Genomic DNA, 20,800 nt, shown 5'->3' with positions numbered 1-20,800 from the left:
TGTACTGGGGGAAAACAGCTTCCAGATGGGATATGAAGCTCACAGCACAGTCTCATTTTGCATTATTCGCTCCTGATATCTCCCCCTCCCTTTCACACCCTCCTTTCTTCTCCTTCTAACTATGCTCCCAAGCCAAGAAATAGCACGAGATGTGTTTCCAAAGCTGTATTACCAGTGAGCGGTCAGGGAGGGGGCAGCCAAGGGACAGAAACGCAATGGTGAGGATGTGCTGGATTTCCTGATCCAAGCCTGATTTCTGGCTGCCTGTCCCCCCACCGCAGTTCTGGGAGGACGGAGAGGCAGTGCCTGAATGGGATGAGCCAGCGTACCCAGGTACAAGGGAGACAATGACCACCGCATCTCCAGGCCCAACAGAGCACCTTAAGCTGCTCTGGTGCCACAGGAGAATCCACTCAGGATGAGGCCACCTCGGCCACGGGGAGAGAGTGCGAATCTGTCAGCTGCTGGCTTCTGCTCCCTCCCACTCCTGGTGACCGACATAGGCACTGACTCTTCCAAACATATTTCCACCACATGTTTTCACCCTGACCTCATGCTTAGGGTTGTCTAAATAGCACACTGTATGTGCGTGCGTGCACTACTCATTTGAACACCCTTTCCTGTTGTACAACAGTTATCTTGGGAGCTAATGTAAGGCATCCAGACATCCAAATGCAATCTCTCTAGTCTTCCCTCCACCCGCCCCCAAGCTGGTGTTAGACCTCTGCAAGCCCCAAGCAGCCACGGAGGCATTAAACCTTTTCCTCTCCCTGGCTGCACACAGGATGCCTGGAGGTGCCACACTTGTAGTCCAGTGGCACCATGCACAGCCGAGAAGGGTATGATTTCCTCTCTCTTTATTCCCTTCTCCTCAGTGGTCACCCTGGCTGCATCTGTCCCTCCCTTTCCCTCTACCATCCTCTGACTGTGCCTTTCCCCTTCCCACCTCCTGCTGAGTTGTTTGGAGACAATCTCCCTTCAGGATCAGCTTGGTTCTCACAGCCTCCCTGCTCCCACCACAATGGTCTCGCTCCAAAGAGAAAGCGGCAAGGGGCTAATCCAGCTGGGCGGCAGCCCAGGCCCAAGAGACGAAGGGCCTTTGCAGGTTGGAGGTTCTGCTCATGCTGGCAGGCAGTGCAGATGGGGAGGGGATTCTTCTGAGTTTTCTCTTTTCTTTTTGAAAGTATTTTTCCTCTTTGCTTGCCAAGATAAATCTCCTGTCCCAGCTGTGACATCTGCATTTCCCTTCTCTGCTTTCACTAAGGAATGAAGCCCCCTGCACTCCAGCTTCACAGCCGAGGTTTCCTTTACATTCCAGGAAAGAAGAGCCCATACACTCCAGACAGTCCTTCTGCTCTCTTTAGAACGCAGTGAATTTTAGATCTTATGAAACTGAAGGTCTTGACAGTATTAATAAGATCCAGGCAGGATGGTGGGATGCTACACACTCTTCTCCTCACACTCTAGTCAGTGCATCCGCACCCCAAGGGGCACAAGTTACCATCTGACCACTTGCTGGCTCTTTCAAACCCCTCTGGTGCCCCTCTGTCCTGACCTGAATTTCTTTTGGTCTCTCTCCTCATGCACTGCAGCTCCTCCCTGCTGCTCCATGCCTGGCCTGCCCAGACCCCCAATCTGCCTGGATAGCTTGCCTGATATCCCCTCGCTGTTCCTGCTTTGCTGTATGGCATGGAAACCACACACTGGCTTCCATGAAGCTCTTCAGATCAAACCATCTGCAAACCCTGTTGTTACTTCCCTCCAGCCACAGGAACAGCATCCCAACCAGCAGCACCTCTCAGCCTTTCTCAGAGACCGCTGGCAGCGCCCACGTCACCTGTGACTGTATGGTTAATTAAACGCTTCCCAGGCCCTCAGCCTCCAAGCAGCAGGGGGTTTGACTGAACCCAGATCTGTCCCTGCAATTTATTGCCGTCTGTAGAACAATGCAGAAGGGAAGAAAAGGCAGGGGCATGAGGGCCACTGAAAGCAGGGCAGGCGACCTGCTCCCCCACAGGTGAGCCATGCCGCCAGCTCCCTCCCCTCAGGGGCCACAGCCCCTCAGACCAAAGGTGCCAACAGCAGCACCGGCAGCCGCGCCCCCGCCTGCTTCGCTCCTGAGTCCCGCCGCAGCTCACCGCGCAAACCTCCTTCCGCCACGCACCCGTGCCAGAGGACCTGGATTTACAATTTCCAGCGCTAGGCGCCACAAGGCCTAGGGAGGGAACGACGGAGGCTCAAGGCACCGTCAGGGAAAGGCGATTGGGGGCGCCGTGCCAAAGCCAGGCGCTACCCTGCACAGAGGGAGGAGCAGCAGCGAGCCGAGCCGACGAGGCTCCCGCCTGGACGCGCAGCCGCTTCACGACCCCCCCCCCACTCCCCTCGTGAAGCGGAGCGGGTCCCCACTGTCCCGGCCCAGGCCCAGGCCCAGGCCCAAGGGGCGCCGGCGGAGAACGGCCGGACCTTCCCGCGCCGCCGGCCGTTTACAGTCCCCGCGGCACGCTTCCAGCGGGCGCCAGCGGCGGCCGCCCATTGGCCGCCGCCGCCGAGCCGCGCGGCCAATGGGAGGCGGCTGCCAGCGGAGCCACGCGAGGCGGGCGGGAGGAGTGCAGGGTTAGGACGGAGCGGCCCCGCGCCGCGCTTCGCCTCACGGCCCTGCCCCGCCGGGCTGCCCGCTGCGGGCGCTGCCCCCCCGCGCTGCCTCGCGGTTCGGCTGCGCGCTGAGGCAACTCGTCGAGGGGGCAGAAGACCGCGGGAGGGGTCTTCTGCCCCCTCGACGAGTTGTCCCCTCACGGTTCCTTGCTGTCCTGGGATGTCTTAATGAGCGCCTCAGAGAACGTGGCCATGAGGGGAGACGCACTCGTTCCGGGACACGCTGCTCCTGCAGGTTGCAGTAGCCGCCCCGGAGGCAGGCGTAAAGCTTTGGGGTTTTTTCCCCTCATTCTCTACAGCCCTGCTGGGAAGGTTGGGGCTGGGGGGGCGAGGGGGGAAATACCAGCTCACAGAATCACAAGATTGCCTGAGCGCCTTATCTACCCTTTTTTTAAACACATCCAGGGTCGGTGACTCACCCCCTTCCCTGGGCAGCCTGTTCCACATCCCGACAACTCTTTCAGTGAAGAACTTTCTCCTAACATCTAATCTGAACTTGCCCTGGCGCAGCTTCATGCCATTCCCCCTTGTCCTATCTCCTGTTCATCTGGCTGAAGAGACCATCGCCCACCTGTCTACACCCTCCTGTCAGGTAGTTATAGGCAGTGATAAGGTCTCCCCTCAGCCTCCTGCAGATCAAACAACCCCAGCTCCCTCAGAATGGGCGATGCTGAGTGTATGGTTGGACACCATGATCTGAAGGGTCCCTTCCAACCCAGGCAATTCTTCTGTGGTGATTCTACGTTGATCAGATCACACGCACAATACAGACTGCACCAAAACTTTGTGGCTGCGATCGCAATACTCGTCTCGGGCTTTGTGAGCTTGCTGGAGGAATCTTGGAAGGCATCCAGGCATGGGGGGGAGTGGGTGAGTTAAGTCTTTAACTTAAATGGTTTTGCCCCTGAAAGGAAAAGAACAAACAAAAAGAGAAAAAGGTACGTGGAAAGCTGAAATCTCGCAGCCTGTGGCTGGGTTTCCCAGCAGCCCTGAAGGAGGCACAGAAAGCACCTGCTGCTGCTGCAGTGGCCAGACAGTGATGGACATTGGTGCGCCCACACCTGGGGTTGGCGTGCTCAGCACAAATGGGATTGGCAGCTGGTGTGGGCAGCGGCGATGTGGGAGAGCCTGGAAGCACCCTGTGAGTGGAATGACTTGTGGAGCAGGGCAGAGCCCAGGGCGAGGTAAATTAAAAGACAAACGGCATCAGTGGTGTGGCCACAGTGGTGTGGCCGTCTGCATGCCCCAAACCACTGGCAGACACCGGAGTGCTGAGCAGGTATGGATGTGCTAGGGTGGGGGAGACTCTACGTGAGCAAACCGGACTTTACTGACCCCAAGGATGGAAAGCAGCCACATCTTGCCTGTTGCATGAGACTTGCCGAGTCTGCAGAGACAGGAGCACCTCTCCTCCCAGCCACAGTACCCCGGAGGATAAAGAGGAATGCCTCTGCTTTCCAGCGAGCTTTTGTTGCGTTTATGCTACATATGCAAAGAACATCCCAAATTTCCTTTGGCTTACAGCTCCTTTGCAGCTGACTGATGAAAAAAAAAAGTTAAGAGTAGGACTTAAACCATACACAGGAGTTGGACACGGCCCTCTCAGGATGAAACATTTAGATCAGCTGCTCTTAACCCTCTTTTGGCAGAAGGTTTGGGGGCTATTTCTTGGGAGTCTGTGAAAGGTAAATAAAAAGTTTGTCCTTCGAGGCCTTTCCTGAGCTTGGAGAGCTGAAGACACCTGCCTGCTACAAACAAAGCTGCCTTTATTTCTGAACCATCGTGGTGGCAGCTGGGCCGTGTTCGAACAGAGATGCGTGGGAGGTGTTCTCTGTGGGAATGCAGGTACCCCTGGGCAAGCTGGCAGGGGTCTCTTCCTCTTCTTTGCCCCTTCCCCAGCTGAGGTCAGCACAGTCTGTGGGCAGAGACTTCACATGAGCAATAGCTCTGAGAGAAAGAAGCTGTATCATCATCACTGCCTCTGGGTCTCTGCCCCCTTGTATGAACTGGTGCTCTACCTCTGTGTGTTAAATTGGCAGCCTCATCTGAGTTTGCAGCGGGCTCCCAAAGACACCCTAACTCCACACTGTGACAAGGAAGCAGGAGTCCTTCAGCTGCTGTCACATTGGGGGGACAGCGTTCATGTGAACTTTTATCTCCTTATGCGTGAAAATAGGATCCATCATCCTTGGGGAGGCCCTATCTGCTACATCACCCAGACCCACCTCCACCCAGGCGTGCCCTTCACAGAGCCCAAATGCATCCACATCCATCCCTTCTCACAGATGGCACAGCAGCCAGAACGCACGTGAACGTCTGCAGCCATGCCCACTGGCATCTAGCACCCCTGCCCAACTGAGGAGCGCAGCTCCATCCCAGCTGTGCAAACCTGGAGGCAAATTCTACCTTGAGAAAGCCTACATCAACTTAATTGTGTGTGTTTCACATCTGTCTCGACAATTTAGGGGAAAATTCTGCTTGAGGGAGATGGACACGTGGAGCTGAGTTCACTGTATACCCAAAATACATGAAGTATAGTTCAATGCAATTAAAAATAAATTAGAGAGGTGCAATGGTTTAAGCCAGTCACCAGTCAGTGGGATGGAGAAGTTTATTAGATAGCCAAAAGAACGTGGAATAAATGCCCCTTCTCTCTTTCTTGGAAGCTTCTGCTCCTGCTCAATAGGGATTTGGAGCCACCTCTGAGCAGGGCCAGAAGCCTGTTCTCATGCAGCTTGTCTCCCCCCTGTCATTATGGGCCTTTTTTTCCTGCATCTTGCAAGAAAGACAATCTGAGCAATGAGAAAGGTGCCCTGGGAGATGGAAGAAGTCTGTTTTTTGGGAGATAACCAAAGCAGGAAGAAAAGTCTGTATTATCTTTACAATCAGTTTCATTTGTCTCATCAAAACTGTTTCTCCTTAGTGCTCAGAGACCAAAATCGGAGATAATTCACATTTTGTCCCCTGGCAGGTCCCTGGAGACCCATAAAGAAAAGCAGGCCTTGGAGGGGGAAGATAGCTGTGCTCTGTTCAAGTCCAAAAGCCGAGGCACGCAGCTAATACCAAACATTGCTGGTGGCTTTCATTCCTCGGGCCTTTGTAAAGGACAATTACAAAGAGCAGCTAAGTCTGGACCAGCTGATTTGTGACTCAGGGATGTGAAGGATTTTCACCCAAAATCTTGAGAGGGAGACTTGGGACTCTCTTCAGTGGTCAGGCTGGGCAAGAGCTGGGTTTTGCAACCAGCAGACTGAATGGGTCCCACACCAGGACTGTTTTCAAAGCAATTCGGCTTGGAATGCAGATTTCTGACCTGCTGCCAATATCCCAGTGGAAAATCTGTGCCCTGAGCAGCAGATAGGAAATTAAACTTCAGCTCCAACGTTGAGGGTATCATTTTCACCTTGGTAGAGCTGCAGAAACCAGAGTCTCTGGAGAACGGGGAAATCCTTCCTAGCCTGTGAAGGGCATTAACTGCTCAGACCGCTTTGTCACTACTGGGGCAGCCCCAATTAACACCACTCTGGGGGGTAACAGAGGTGTCATGTTGGTGAAGGAGGGGTCAAAGCCCTGTGTTTCCAAATATGAGGATGGAGATCCGATCGGTCAGAGATAATGCAGCCACTTCAACCACAGGACAAAAATCAAGGCTGAAGGGGGAAGGCAGCCTGTGCGAACCCTTTGGAACACGTGGCTCTCTAGCTATCCCCTCTCCAAGACAGATTTCTCCACAACAAGGTTCAGCAGCTGAATACCACGGAGTTGGTGAGAAGAACTAGAAAGATGCGGATGCCTGGGATTGTGTGCTCAAGTTAAACCAGGAGCTTCTGGGAAGAAAAGACCTTGTGTCCGTTTGAAGGCAGGCCACCTCTCATGCCCTGAAAACCCTTCATGGGTTTCAGGGCCTTGAGGAACCAGTCTGGTAATCAAATATGGTTCTTTACACAGCTGAGTGCGGGAGCTATATTCATGCCTCCTGCTTCAAATTCCTCACCTGCAACTGAGCTGCACAGGAAGAAACATCTCATCTCAGTTTAAAGTCTTGAGATAAATCCACTCCTTCCTAAGAAGAACAAAACCAAGCCCAAACCCAACTGTTTTAGAAGCTAACTACAGCCACCAAACATATGAGTCTCTGTGAAGAGGGATGCTCTAGTATATGCCTCCAAAGTGTTTTCCCAGGCTTTTTGCTCATAGATGAACAAGTCCTTATGACCAGAGGTCTTCCCGAGAACAAAGCCAAGCCACCTTACAATCTGTGGAGCGTGGTATCGCGTGGCCATTCCTCCCGGGTTGTGCTCCAGGCAGCAGGAACAATGCTGAGCTTGCTGCAAGCAGGGAGAGCTTGAGGACTGATTTAACGATGGCAAGTTGTGGTCATGTAACCCCACTGTTAGCAGATTCAAAGATTAAATTATCTTTCTGTGTAATTAATTGCTAGATTTTAACATAATCAAATCACAGGTGGAAGCGAGTGATTCAGAAGTTACAGCCTTGCTGTGGCCGCCAGCACCGTAAAGCCTGCGCAGCCCTAGAAAAGCAAGATAAAATCTACAGTGGTTTGGCTTCTGGGCATCCTTTCAGACTTGGCCTTATCATGCGGGTGCGTAATCCAGGAGCAGAAGCAACACTAACCTCTTAGAATCTTATCATGGTTTTACATGCAGCAAAAGAGAAGAAGCATCAGCAAGCTCTTCCCCTTCTGTCCCTCAATCCTGTTGCTGAGTGACTTTTCCTAAGTATGGAGTTCTCCATATATATGAAACCCCTCCCCAGTGCCCAGCATGTGTCCCACCCAGCACAGACACACTCAGGCCCTGTTCCTGCCTGCTTGCTCACAGCACCAAACCTCATGCCAGTCCTTTCCCTCCTGCCTGGTTCTGCCCTGCTTCACTCCTCCATCGCCTTCCTCCCTTCTCCTCTCTCGGAAAGGGTGCACACATCTGGCTTGCCTTTATTGTGCGATAAATCTCACCCTGCATCTTGGGTTCATTTTCTGAAAGTTTTGAATGGTGTCTTGGAAATGCTGTTGGACAATAGGAGCTCTCTGAACCCAGGCCAGCTGGACGGGACGCCTTGCATTGCAGCTGACATGCAGGCTTTGGCGGTCTTTCTCGACTCTTTCCTCTCTTCTCTTTTCTGTAGAGCATTTGAATTGTCCTCAGATTTTATTTTTGGAGTGGGCAGCGTGTTTCTGAATCTTTTCATCATTATATTATTATTAATTATGGTCATGACTATTTCTCTTTCTGCTGGCACTCCTGGGTGGATCTCTTCTCTCTCACTTAATGTCTTGGGTAAGACTACCTTGGCCATAACCCACTTAAGCAGTGACTCAGAATCCCTGGCCCGTTCCCAGGAGAGATGCAAAAGTTTTGCCAGTCGGTTTATAAAGAGGCCATCGTTTTCCTCAGCTACTTTCTCGCTCAGCAGAGCTGAGTTGGGTGGAAAAGCTCAGCTCTGTGGTTCCAGGGAGTCCATCCCTGGTGGACAGGCTGTCCCTGGGGTATTATGAAAGCAGAGCTCTTCTCCCTTAGGGTGCAACCAGGACAAACTTCTGAACCAAGTGGCAGGGTTCTGTGCTGAAAAAAACCTCTGCTCCCTGGGGGGGTCACTGCACTCAATTTTCCTGTTCCCAAGCCTCTGGAGGAAACAAAGCTAACCAAGGCATGTGGGCAGGATGAGGCATCGGGAGGGAGGACTGTGTGCTCATGTCAAACTGTTGCTTCATGGCTCTTCACACAGCAACGCGTATCTCTCGAGTCAGAGCAGAGCACAGCTTACTCTGAAGCAGGCCCCTCATATTGCTGGGCTTGAGGTTTGCTTGAAGCAGTGGAACACTGTAGAGAAATCCAGTCTTCACTCCTGTGGGCATCTCAGACTTTTCCAGCCGTACAGGAGTTGTTCTGTTTCTGAAGGCAGGAGGGGACCCATGGCTCTACTGTTTGTCCCTTCTCACACTGAATTTAGGTAGTGAAGAAGCCCACTTTGCTCCCATGTGCAAAGTTACTCCTGTAACTTAAAGATGTGCAAGCAGTGCACTTTTGCGGAGGTGGACATGCAAACCCCCTCCACTCATGTGTTGGGAAGGACTCAAGATAAAAAAGATGGGCGGTCTTGGTAAGGCATGGCTGTCTTCCAGAGACCATGGAGGGAATGCGAGCCTGAGCCCTTCCCATCAGACCGCTCTGCCTCCTGGAAGTGGCACCGAGTGATGGAGCAAAGAAGATTGCAAGCCTGCCCCTAGCAAGGGTGGGCACCTGATAGCATGGGACTGTGTCCTCCTCAGATGCTCTCCTCCCACGTTCTGGGAAGCCCACCTGCTCCACAGGGCAGCAGAGAGCCCCACTGCTCCCCAGTGCTGGTGCTGGTAAGGGAGAAGGACTGAGATAATCGGTTAGTTTTTACTCACATCTAACAAAGGAAGGAATAGGTCTTGGACCAAATAAAATTCTCCTTCCTCCTGTTCTGCTGCAAGGACCAGCAGGGATGGGAAGCCCAGGAGCAGCTGGGAAGAGGGTGTCCTACACGCCCTCTCCATGCTGGTGTTGAAGGCTGAGCTGACTCCTGAGCTCTGCTGCAGCAGCAGCCCAAGCACCCAGCAGAGGAGTCATCCTCATCCTCTCTCCAGCTGTGGCAGGGTGCAGCCCACAGCTGGTTGCCCGTGTGGGGCTGCTTCTCCCCAGCCAGCAGGCTGGCGGTGGCTGGCCTCCGCTCCGTGCCGGCGGGGTGGCATCGCCTCTCCAGCTCGCGGAATGCAAACCGCCAGAGCTGCTCTTGAGGATCGGCCAGGAAAAGTCTGCAAATAGCAACAGGAAATCAAAGTGCCCGCTCCAGACATGCACCAGATACGAGGCCATCCAGCGCAAGGAGAAAAATCAAACGCTGGACGATGGAGATTACATCATGCTGTGGATGAACCTGTGAGCCTGTCCAGCTGGGGCCATGCCAACAGGTCCATATGGCTCAGGAATGCTCACTGCATAGCTACCTCTCTCTTGTCTTTGCCTTTTTCTTCCCTCTTTCTTTCCCCATTCTCCATCCCTCCTGGCTTCCTTCCCTTTCTCCTTTCCCAGAAGAAATAAATAAATCCCCTGGAAACTCTGCATAATCCAACTTAACAGAATATCAGAAAGGCATCTGAGACCAGTGGACGGGGTGCTGGGGTCCTTGGACATGGGTCCTTGTCACTTCCTCATAGACAACAAGGCTGCCGGGTGACCTTGCTACACGGCATAGCTACTGGGATTGACACAGCAAGGTGTGCCTTCACCTCACCTGGGATTTCAGCCCCTGGCTACAAAAGGAGGAGGTGGCCAGGGCTGCTCCCCTGGAGCCCTTAGGAGAAGTAAGAAATGAGCATCCTGCTCTGCTGGAGCTCACCCCAGCTGCTCACAGCTGCCACTGACTGCTCACCGCCGCTGCAGTTACAAGGGGAGGGAGACAACAGTTTTGCTCTAGCAGCCTCTAGTTACCACCCTGGTACTAACTACCGCCCTCCCCCCCCACACCCTCCCCAAAAAAAAAGAGACCAGCACCCTCCGTTCTGTCCCCAGCCTTGCCCAGAGCTCAGCTCTCTGGCATGGCAGAGACAGGGCTGGAGGACACGTAGGAAAAGAACGAAAGGTGATTCACCAGCTCTGAAAAAAGGCTGCAGGCCATGTGCTCATTATTTAATGCTAATCCAGCTGGTGGACTGCTGCCACACTGGAGAAATCCTGAAGAGCAGGAGAGCTGTCAGCAACCAGGACAGCAACCTTTGCGTCTGTCTTCCCAGTGCACGGCTGCAATCCCAGCTCTACAACAGGTCAGGCAGACTTAGTGCGGGGAAAAGGCTCTTCCAAAGAGACCAGGAAAGCACTGATTTGGGCACTGGCAGGAGGGGGGACTCCTGTCGGTCTTGAAAGCCCTGTGACGGGACTGCTAAAGCCCTGGCACCCTGGTCCTTTCAGCTTGTTACCTCCTTCTCAGGTACAAACCAGTGAGACATACTTTGGGAGCCTGGGAACTCAGCACAGGCAGCAGTTTTGGGCAGAAGAGTAACAGGGCACTCTCAGCAAGTTGTGCCAAACACTGTGAGAAGTTAGGTTTTGCGTGTGCCATGGTCTGGTTGTGCAGTGGAGGATGAGACATGAGAACGGCCCATTCACTGGATTTATAAAGCATAAATTGTTTGGGTTTCAGTAAGGACCAAAGAGGTCAGGCCAGCAGCAGCATGGGCCAAGTACCTCACTGTAAATCCCTATGTTGACCAATGGGGCCATTCAGACTGACACAGATAGATTACTCTGAATTAGCTCTGAAGTATCTGAGGTCACAATCGGACACGTGCAGTCCCTGGTGGTAATGAACAGGAGAGGGCTGAAAGATAGCTGGGATCTGCCAAACTGAGAATGTTGCAAATGCCATCTGTAGCTGCAAAGTAATTCAAAGGGACCAGGCGAGGGAAGTAATAGCTCCTCTGGTCCTTTCCTTGCAGGTATCTGCTGGCAAAACCCCACTCCAGTGTAACTTTTCATGATTCCTTTTCACCCTCTGATGGCACTGCCCCGTGCCAGTACGAGTCAGGGTGTGAGCTGTTCTACAGGCAGCAAAAGCTGCACCATGGCAAGTGATGCCCTGAGGAACACAGGCTAAGTAACCAGCAGAGCTGGGACTAAAATACCGTTCTCCCATTCCTGACAACCTCACTGCCCCACTGTCCATAGGGAGAGAAGAAAACACAACAAAACCAAACCAAACATCGTTCAGTTGGACAATTCAGGATTTGTGGCTCAACAGCACCTCATCATCTCTCAGTCTGCCACATTTGCTTGGGAAGAAGAGCCAGATTTCCAGCACTCCCTGGGCAAAGAGCGCTCAGATCCAGAGACTGAAAAGGCTTTGAAAGAAACCTTCCATCAACAACTCTTACAAATGTCAGAGCTGGTTTCCTCCTCCCTGAGCTGCCTGGCTTGCAGTCCTTCTCCTGGGGTGGCACTGAGCTCAGACAAAATCACCTGCCCAGCTCCTTCCTTCAACTGTCATGGATCTACGGGACTCATTTAATATCAAGCTGCTCTGGCATGAAACAGTTAACTACCGAGGCTCTGGACCTTGGTCTTCTTCTTCATCCTGGTCTCCTTATGCCTCAACTACCCCTTCTGGAGGGAAAATCTCTCCTCCCAGGGGAGGGAGGGCTGCAAATACCTCAGAGCCAGGAGCAGGTTGGCAAGGTAAGACCCCCTGTGCCTCAGCCAGCAGAGACCTGTTGTTCCTGAACTGCGGTGCTCCCACCTGGACATGCCATGGCATCAGGAGGAGAAGCCAGTGCCCCATGACACTGCTCAGCACGGGGAAGTTCTTTGGAAATTGGTCTAAGGAGGTTCACCTGCAGGAGGGATGCTGACAGTCCAGTATGAGTGTCCAAACCCAACGTGGAGTCCAGCTCCCTGCTGTGTAACGTGCTTGGTGTCAGGCCCAAACTGCATTTCTCCTCCAGCCCTGGCTGCCAGACTCCTCCCAAGGGAGCCCTGACGTTCCTGTTGCAGGGGAACTCCTGACACAGATCGCTGAGCTGGGCGCGTTACATCGCATCTCTTCTAGGAAAAATGCTCGCCGCCTTTCGAGCAGGCTCCGCTAATCAGGTCAGCCAGACTGACCTAAACGAGCGTTTTTCCTAATCAAGACAAAGTCACAGTGTAAAGAAGCCAAAAGCAACTTTGCTGAGGTAGTTGGGGCGAACTTCCTCTGGAACAGGCTGGACAGTGATCTTAATGAATGACCTCACATAAGGCATCACCTTTGAGCCCTAGAGATGGTACTAATTAGCCCAGCACTGGTTTAAATTACAGGCTAGTTTCAGGGAGGACAGCCATGTGCATTGCTTCCATTCCACAAGAGGAATTTCTGCAATCTTAGGAAGTGAGAAGATAAAATAGGAAAAGAAAGAAAGGAGTGAAAGTGTGTGGATATTTGCAGGTCCAACCTTCACCAGACCTTGTTCTGGCTGAATAACGTGTCAAGATCACTGTCAAGTATCCATCACTTGACCAGAGCAGAGCAGCTCCACATAGGCAGAGCGCCCTGGAGAGATTTAAGAATATAGGAGTAAAAGGAGAGATGCAACAAAAGACTGGAGGGGAGGGGTAAGAAGGGGAGGGGAGGAGAGTCAGAAAGGGATAGGTTGGGGAAGGCTAGGGTGTTCAGGTCAGGAGATTACAGGAAAGGAAAACTTTAAATGATGTGACTGTACAGGAAAGCAGGAGGGAGGAATAAAACCCCTAAAAACTTTACTGAGCAGCTAGGAATAGGTTAGACAGCTGTAAACACTGCATGGCATGTGGGGAGCAACTGGGCTGAAAGACACAGCCTGCCTTTCAGCATGCTACCTGCAGCACCCTGCTGCTCTGGCCGTGCCCTCGGCTCCTCTTGGACATTTCATAGTTGTGCCCCTTCATCCCTGGTACCCTACCCCTTCCCCTGTACCTCTGCAGCAAGGAGAGTCACCAGCTGGCTCGTGCATCCCATTTGCTTTCCTGCAGCGGACTGTCCACAACAGGACAAGGATGCACAAGCTTTGGAGGGCTGACTCATCCCTTCCCTAAAACGCACTGGTCCAGATCAGTCTTGTGAATCAAATCTTCATATTGAGCCCAATCGTACCTGGGGTGATGAGAAGAGAACCTCCCAAGTGGCAGGTGCAGCATCGTCATCGCTTCCTTTAATGCTGATAATGTTTTAAGTAGTTGGTGAGTAATATACTAAATGTTCATTAAATACTACAGTCTGAAAAACTACAGGGAAGTGCAACCCCAGAGTAGGGTGCTCTCAGAGGCAGCACAGGAGTACATCACAGAGGTGTCAGCCTGGCCACATTTGGAGTAGCGGGGCTGCTCTTCCCAAATTCCCACCTCCACCAGAGACAACTCCATTCCAGGCTACATCCAGACCAGTGCAGCAGCACCAGATGGGACCAACACAATGCTGGATGGGACCAGTGCAACACTGGGTGAGACCACGCAGTGCTGGATGAGAGGAGCGCGGTGTGGGATGGGACCAGGGCAGCACCAGATGGGCTCCTGTGCAGCAGAAGGCACTTTGCATCAATGAACTCGACACTTGCCATAGGATTCAGAAGCCATCAGAGCTCAAGCTTAGGCACTCACACAGGTGCCAGGAATAGGTCCAGTGGAACAGTCTCAGAGGCTTTCTGTAGCCTGGTCTGGGCAGATGAGACCCCCTAGGCTTCCTCCTCTCTGATAGCAGTGGTGGAACCAAATGACTGACTGCCTTATGCCGGAGGGGATGGGGATTACCTGGCAGACATGGCCCGAGCTGTACACAACTCCAGCATCTCCCAGCTGGTGCTGCTGACACCCTTCCTCAGTGGGAGCGGGCTGTGTGCACAGATGTTCTTCCACCCCCTGCCAAACACTCCCTTTGTTTACTCTGCAAGCACTTCACCAAAGTCCTTCCTGCTGCTCCCCACTAAGATGATGGCTCTGTCTCCACTGTTTAACCCTGTTTTGGATGCATGCCCTCCCGTACTCCTGCTCTGAGTTGCAACCTCCCTCCTAGGCCTGGCCTACCAGAGCAACTGAAGGGTTCTCCCACTTTGACTGGGATGAGCATTTCGGCCAGTGGATCCCCAGCACAAGCAGGCAAGTTGTCCAACAGATGAACATTTTTATTTAGGAAAAATGTCCCAAATGTTTATCAGTTTCTTTTGAGCTAGGAGGGACATGTGAATAATCTCCAGTCTCTCTGGATGAGGTATTCACCTAGAGTCTTCTGAGGAGAGTCAAATCTCTGCCCCCTTTCACTACCAAAGTGGAAATGCATCTACTGAAGACCCTGTGGTAATGATGCAGTAGGCTTAGAGACCCATGAACTTCTGTGTTCAACTCTCTTTTCATCCTCCTGCTTCCACTTCTGCAGGTCTTAGTCCCAGAATGAGCCGTTAAGGAGCAGCATGGATATGAAATGGAGGAACGATGAGATGGGTCCAAAGAGACTAATGAAATAGGAAAATCTGAGAACTGTTATTTTAGGATTCATTTCCATCAGACCAGGTCTGATGGCCCCACCAGATCTCTCTGTATCTGTGCTCCAGATCCCACAGGAATCTCTGACTGGCAAGTTTGAAGAAGAACATAAAGATAAAAGTCTTGCCTTGCCCAGTACGTGGGAGACTAACCAGAGAAGTGTCATTGACCTAATTTTACCAGCCATGGGAATAGAAGACCAAAATGCTTGCTGCATGTGTCCCCAGGAGGGACTATCAGCAGTCCCAGAGACCCAACCTCTCAGAACTCCCTTCTCCAGCAGCTGGAAGGGTTGAGGAGCAGATGAGCAAATTTGCCTGAGCTCTTTGTCTTCCCTGTGTGTGGAGATGGTGGGAGAGAGCTTACACAGCATGAAGCTCACTCAGACCAAAGGTCATTCCAAGATGTAAGCACCACTTAAGCCCTATTTACATCCCTGTAGTAGGCCTAAGAGGAATAGAAGTGTGTACAGGCTTCTTGCAAGAGAATCATGCATCATGTCATCCATTGAGAACAGCCTCTCTTTATTTTCAAGGGAAACTCCCCTTCTGAGCTCACCAGCGCTGCTCTCACCCGCCTCACTACGTACAGCCCTGCTCCCTTCCTCCGTTCTGCTGGCCAGGGCGATATCAGAAAAGAATGCACAGTCAGCACAAGCCGGGGTTTGTGCTCAAGGGAGATCCCCAGAGGGACAAGCTGTTCCCCTCCCATTCTGCTGTCCCCTCAGTAGGCTCCAGAAGATGCCGCTTGTCATGTTACCTGTAAAGGATCATGTGAAGAGTGTGTTACCGTGCATTCCCCAGCGGAGCGGGATGAGCGCTACTGAGACAGCCCCAATTGCTGGTTTGCAGCTTCTCACAGCGAAGGCCTCAACTAGCACCTGGGGTATCTGGGGTTTTGCCTTTGATGTCCTCCTTTCAGAAGGAGGTAAAGAATATGGGGACAAGACAAGGGGCAACAGCCTCAAGTTGGAGCACAGGGAGTTCCGCACCAACATGTGGCAGAACTTTTTCATGCTGAGGGTGACAGAGCCCTGGGACAGGCTGCCCAGGGGGGTGTGGAGTCTCCTTCTCTGGAGATATTCAGGACCCGCCTGGATGTCTCCCTGTGTGACCTGTCCTAGGGAACCTGCTTTGGCAGGGGGGTTGGACTCGATGGTCTCTGGAGGTCCTTTCCGACCCCTACGATTCTGTGATTCTGCGAATATACTTTGAAAAGCGTAGAGTCAGAATGGAGAGGTGTTTACACAAACATCCAAAGGCATCTTTGAAGGCATTTTTCATGCTATAAAATACAGCAACGTAGGGAAGAGGGTTTAACTGGGTTAAAAAGAAACACATGCCTCCTGTTTTGCTGGTTTATTCTGGCATCATTCTGACATGAGAGTGTCACAAGCCCAGTAAAGCACAGTGGTGAATCTGACTCAAAAGATAAGGCTGATGCAGAGTTTCACAGCACTGATAAGACGTGAGAGGGAAAGGAAGAGCTCTCAGAGAGCAGCTGTAATAGGCAGTAAAGGATAGATGGGTGCTCACAGGAGCGACCAGAAATGCAGGGCCGGGCAGGAGACAGACAGGTGAAACTGGTAAACGGAGACTGTGTGAGGGGTCAGCTTCATTCACAGCGGGTCCTCCAGCAGAAAATGATGAGCAAAGTCACCTAAGTTCAAGAGCAGTAGGTGGCCTCCTGAGCAAAAGGAGACTGATAATGTTGTTAGTAGTCATCGTATGCAAGTCTGGTTAGCAGAAGTTAAGTGAAGTAAAAAGGAGCTTTCTGTGTCCTTTGGAGATTTCCCCTCCAAGTATCAAGCAGGCACCGTTCTCTTTAGGAGTTTCCCAAAGAACCTGAACCCAGTCACAGACTTGTGCAGGCTGGGAAGCAGCTCAGGAGGTCTTGAAGCCAACCTCCTGCTCAGAGCAGGCCAACACTAAATGCAGACCAGGTTGCTCAGGGCTTTGTCCAGATAGGTCTTGGAAACCTCCAAGGCTTTCACAGTGTCTCTGGGAAGCCTTTCTCACTCCTAATTGTCCTCACAATGAAAAATGTTCTCCCTATATCCAGCCTAAACCCTCCTCATTCCAATTTATGACCATTCATCCTCCTGCCATGCACTTATGGAAAGAGCCTGGCTCCATCTTCATGGTAGCTGTGCAGGCAGGCTGCTGCTAGGTCCCCCTGGAGCTGCCTCTCCTCCAGCTGAGTAAGCCCAGCTCTCTCAGTCTCTCCTCACGGGAGAAGCGCTCCAGCTCCGTGCTATCTTAGTGACCATCCCCTCCACACACTCAGATTTATCAACACTGTCCTGGTACCAGGCAGTTCAAATCTGGACACTGCATTTCAGACACAGCTTTATGATTGTCAGGGTGGGGGATGATCACATCCCTCGGTCCACAGCCACCCTCCTGTTGCTAGCTGCAAGCTGCCTTTTGTCCTGGGACACAGTACTGAGCCTGGTGGGTGAGTCAATCCATCACAGGGGCGGGAGACGGTGTTTGGCCTTAAAAGTTTCACCATGTTCCTGGTGACCCATTCCTCCTACACATCTAGGTCCCTCCGAACAGCACCCTCACACTTACCCAAATTGATTTTCTGTTTCAAGCACACAGCCCATTTCTGAGGACACATTTACAGACTTCATTACTACTTTGTCACAACTTGAGATGAACAATATAGGGAACCTATTTTTAAAGACCAAGATGACTCATTAGGAATGCCAAGGTTCAGGAAAGGAGAGTAGTTTAGAGACACGTAATTCTTGCCCTGAAGGAGCACAGCCTCTGCAGTAAGGTTCATCCATCTTTTCTTTCCATTTCCTTTCTGAACAGAAGAAATCATCCTCAGAAAAAGTTTCATACTGGCATTTTATGGCCAAAATTCCTGGCCAGCTCTAAGAAAAATGCTTGCTGAACAATATCTGGAAAAGTCTGTCCATCTTTGAAGCAAAGGCACTGGCAACTGTGAGAGCTATTGTGCACGGTGATGCTTTGCACAGTTCTATTTAAAAGGACTTCTCAATACATCCCAAGGTCCCGGGAGATTTGCTGGGTTTAGTAAGAAAATGTAAGTGTATTCCTTGGCGTCATGCAGAGCAAGAACAAAGGGGGTGATGTATGATGTTCTGGCTCTTGTATCACCAAGAGATTTGGTAGGCAAGAAGTGCCTACAGACTCTCTCATATTTATTACATGCAGGAGGAGAAGATACCAGCTTGACTCTTGCGCTCCAGCAGAAGTTTGTGGTGCTGGCAGTTGGGGAAGAGATCCACAAACACATTCCTTTGTCTACTTGTAAGCCGAGGACAATGATGCCCGAGTCACCACAGCCTAGTTAACGTAAAGGCAAGCGAAAGGCTACGTCAAGAAGCAGCTTTCCAAGCAGAAAGGCCAGATAAATGAGATGGGAGGGAGCCAGCCTGCACAGTTACACACACTGTCCTGGCAGGTGGCACCAGATGGCACTCTTACACAGAAGCTTCCCTTTCACGGGGGCTGCGTGCAGGCAGAAGTTGCGTTTAAGCTATAAAAGGTACCACCCGCATTGGTTAGGGGTTCCCTGACTTCTCACCGCACCCCCTCGTTGGCCGAGGTAAGAGGGCCGGTGCCGGTACGTACTGCCTTCACTCCAGCAAGGGAACGGACAGCCCTGGCACACGGCGCTTCCTACCAGCACAGCTCCAGCCACGCGGAGATGGAATGAGGGAAAACACAAGACTCGTGACAACAGGGTGTCTGGGAGGCGAGCAGGCGAGGTCTCGCAGTGCGAGTGAGCATTCAGTCTCGGGGTGACGTGCCACGGCAAGCTCTGCCTGAGCACAGCGGGACTCTGCTGCCGCCCGTAGAGCCCGACCGGAGTCGGTCCTTTGAGGCGCTGTAGTATCTTGGAAATTCGGAGTGATATGTGAGAGATGGTGCTGCCTGCATAATCTCTTCCCCAGACCCGGCGTGCCTCCACACACCAAGTGTGATGCTCTTAACATACACACCAACTCTGCATCTCTATCCTCTACACAGGAGGCAGCGTAGACGACTTTGGGTATCTTCTGCATAGCAAAGCAGAAGTGGATTCATCAGGTGAGGTATTTAATGGCCACAGCCCCCTCTTCTCTCCGTCCCCTGCTGCTATGTCGTGGTGCTCCTGCTCCCGTGGCAAAGGCAGTCCTCAGAGGCCCTCACAGTGCTACGCTGGGAATGCAGGACGTGCCGATATTGGGATGGGGGAGTAGCAAGCCGTCTGCCCCAGGAAGGCACACTGTCCCAAGGCTGCAGCTGCTCACGGGCTCGAGTATCCCACTGTTCAGCATCGGACGATGCCCTCACCCTCATCCCAAACCGCCTCGGTTCTGCCTCGGGGCTGGGTCCTCCCTGGCAGAGCGGCACCAGGGTTCGCAGTGCAAACTCCCACAGAAAGTTCAGACAGGACAGCAAAGAGCCCGTGCGTGCTGCTCAAGGGAGAGCTGCTGGGCTGGGGACTCAGATGACTCCTCGGAGAGGCTGGGCAGTTTCCCGAGAGGTGAACAATGCCCCTTTGGTTTCTTGGGACTGGCAATGACATTTTCCTCCCAAGTCACTCTTCCCCCTCACCCTTCGCTCCAAAGTAAACCAGCCCAGCCTTAACGCCAAGCAGGAGATGCTGCGTCTCCCACACGCCGCTCTAAGAAAAAGTTCCAAGCAAAGGAGAGCGGAGGCACGGATCCCAGAGGTCTCCCGACGGCACCCGGGCATGCCGCCGGTGCTGCCAGGGCTGAGCCACGGCAGGTCGTGCGCTCCCCGCCTGGGACCGCGAGCTTCTCCCCCGGCCATCAGCCGCAAAAAGCGCATGGGAAGAAAAAAAACCCACCCAAAAAAACCTCCTCACCCTGCGATATCTCCCCAGTGACATCCCCTCGGGGTGCCCGCGGCAGGATCGGCCAGCGCGGCGAGGGGCAGCCGGGTGCCCGCACCCCTGCGCTCAGGGGCAGAACCCCGGCACACGCAGCCCCGGGGCAGGCTGCGCTCGGCGGGGACCGCGGCGATGTCGCCGGCGTGTCCCGTCCCGTCCGGGCTGCCGGGGCCGCCCCACCGGGGAGCCGGGCGGGATGGCGGGCGGAGTTGGGGTGGGTGGGGGGTGCCGTGTGCGTGTCCGTGTGTGTGTGTGTGCGCGCTGCCGGCGGTCCCTTACCACATTGCTGAGGAAATCCGCCTCGCTGAAGTCGCCGAGGTCGAGGAAGCCGGTGCCGGCGGCGGGGAAGAGCCGCTCGGCGGGGAAGGGCTCCAGGATACTGTCCATGGTGCCCGCGGCGCGGGCGCTCGGCCGCCCCCCGCGCTCTGCCGGCCGGGCTCACAGCGGCGGCACGCTCCCGCCCGCCCCCCGGCGGCGGCGGCCCATGGGGCGGCGGGGCCACGGCGGGGAGCGAGCCGCCTGCCGCGGACGGGAGCGCCGCGCCGGGTGCCCGCTCGGGGCAGCTGTCAGTGCCCCGCTGCCGAGGGGCCGGGCGGGCGGCGCCCCGCCGCCCGCGGCACGCCCCCGCCCGTGCACCGGGACCCGGCGGGGCGGGACTTGCCTCGACCGACACCCCCTTAAGGCAGCGCGGCGTACCGGCCTCCCGGGCGGCCCCCCTCGCACCGCCAGGGCCGCCCGCGTCCTCCCGCACCGCCGGCGAGGACGAGCCGTGCGGCTGACCGGGGTTGCCGCGCTCCTCCTCCCTGCCGGGGCTGCCGACGGGAACCGAGGGGGACACCGGTCCCCGGCAGAGCGATGCCAGCGCCATGAGCTGAGCAAACCCTCCCTTCAGCAGCCGGCAGAAGGGCGGTGGCAGGCTCTGCCGGCCCCGCTGCATCCCTCGGGGAGCAGGGTGGGAAAGATGGGTCTCCCGAAGGGTCGGTGCCCAGAGGGGAGCAGGAAGCTGGCACGGAAATCTCTGGGCTCCTGCTCTCCCCAGTGGGCTTGCGGATAGGCCTGGCTGCAGCAGCCCATGTGGATGCAATGTAATTAAAAAGTTGGGCACCATTAAAGAGCTTCAGGAAGATTATGTGGCTCCAGATAAATAGGATTATGGATCCCTGTTCTTTCCGATCCTCACTCCAACCAACACTCAGGAAAACCACTTATAATAATCCTGCTGAAGAAGCCCTGATGTTTTATTA

General features: G+C 53.7%; 1 protein-coding gene across 1 annotated transcript in view; it reads right to left on the bottom strand.

Moving 5' to 3' along the window:
• CREB3L1 (cAMP responsive element binding protein 3 like 1) overlaps positions 1 to 19,943 on the bottom strand; it is a gene marked incomplete at both ends in the record, with an annotated part of 44,278 nt that extends 24,335 nt beyond the window's left edge. Inside the window, one exon of the mRNA XM_084263636.1 lies at positions 19,836 to 19,943. Within this exon, the coding sequence (XP_084119762.1) occupies positions 19,836 to 19,943 (108 nt within the window). The remainder of the gene's footprint in view (positions 1 to 19,835) is intronic.
• Between the last annotated feature and the right edge of the window lie 857 nt (positions 19,944 to 20,800).

The sequence above is a fragment of the Gallinula chloropus genome, assembly GCF_964237585.1.
Source record: "Gallinula chloropus genome assembly, chromosome: 4".
Taxonomy (NCBI): domain Eukaryota; kingdom Metazoa; phylum Chordata; class Aves; order Gruiformes; family Rallidae; genus Gallinula; species Gallinula chloropus.
Note: the sequence above shows the minus strand (reverse complement) of the source record. Positions and strands in the feature narration are given on the sequence as shown.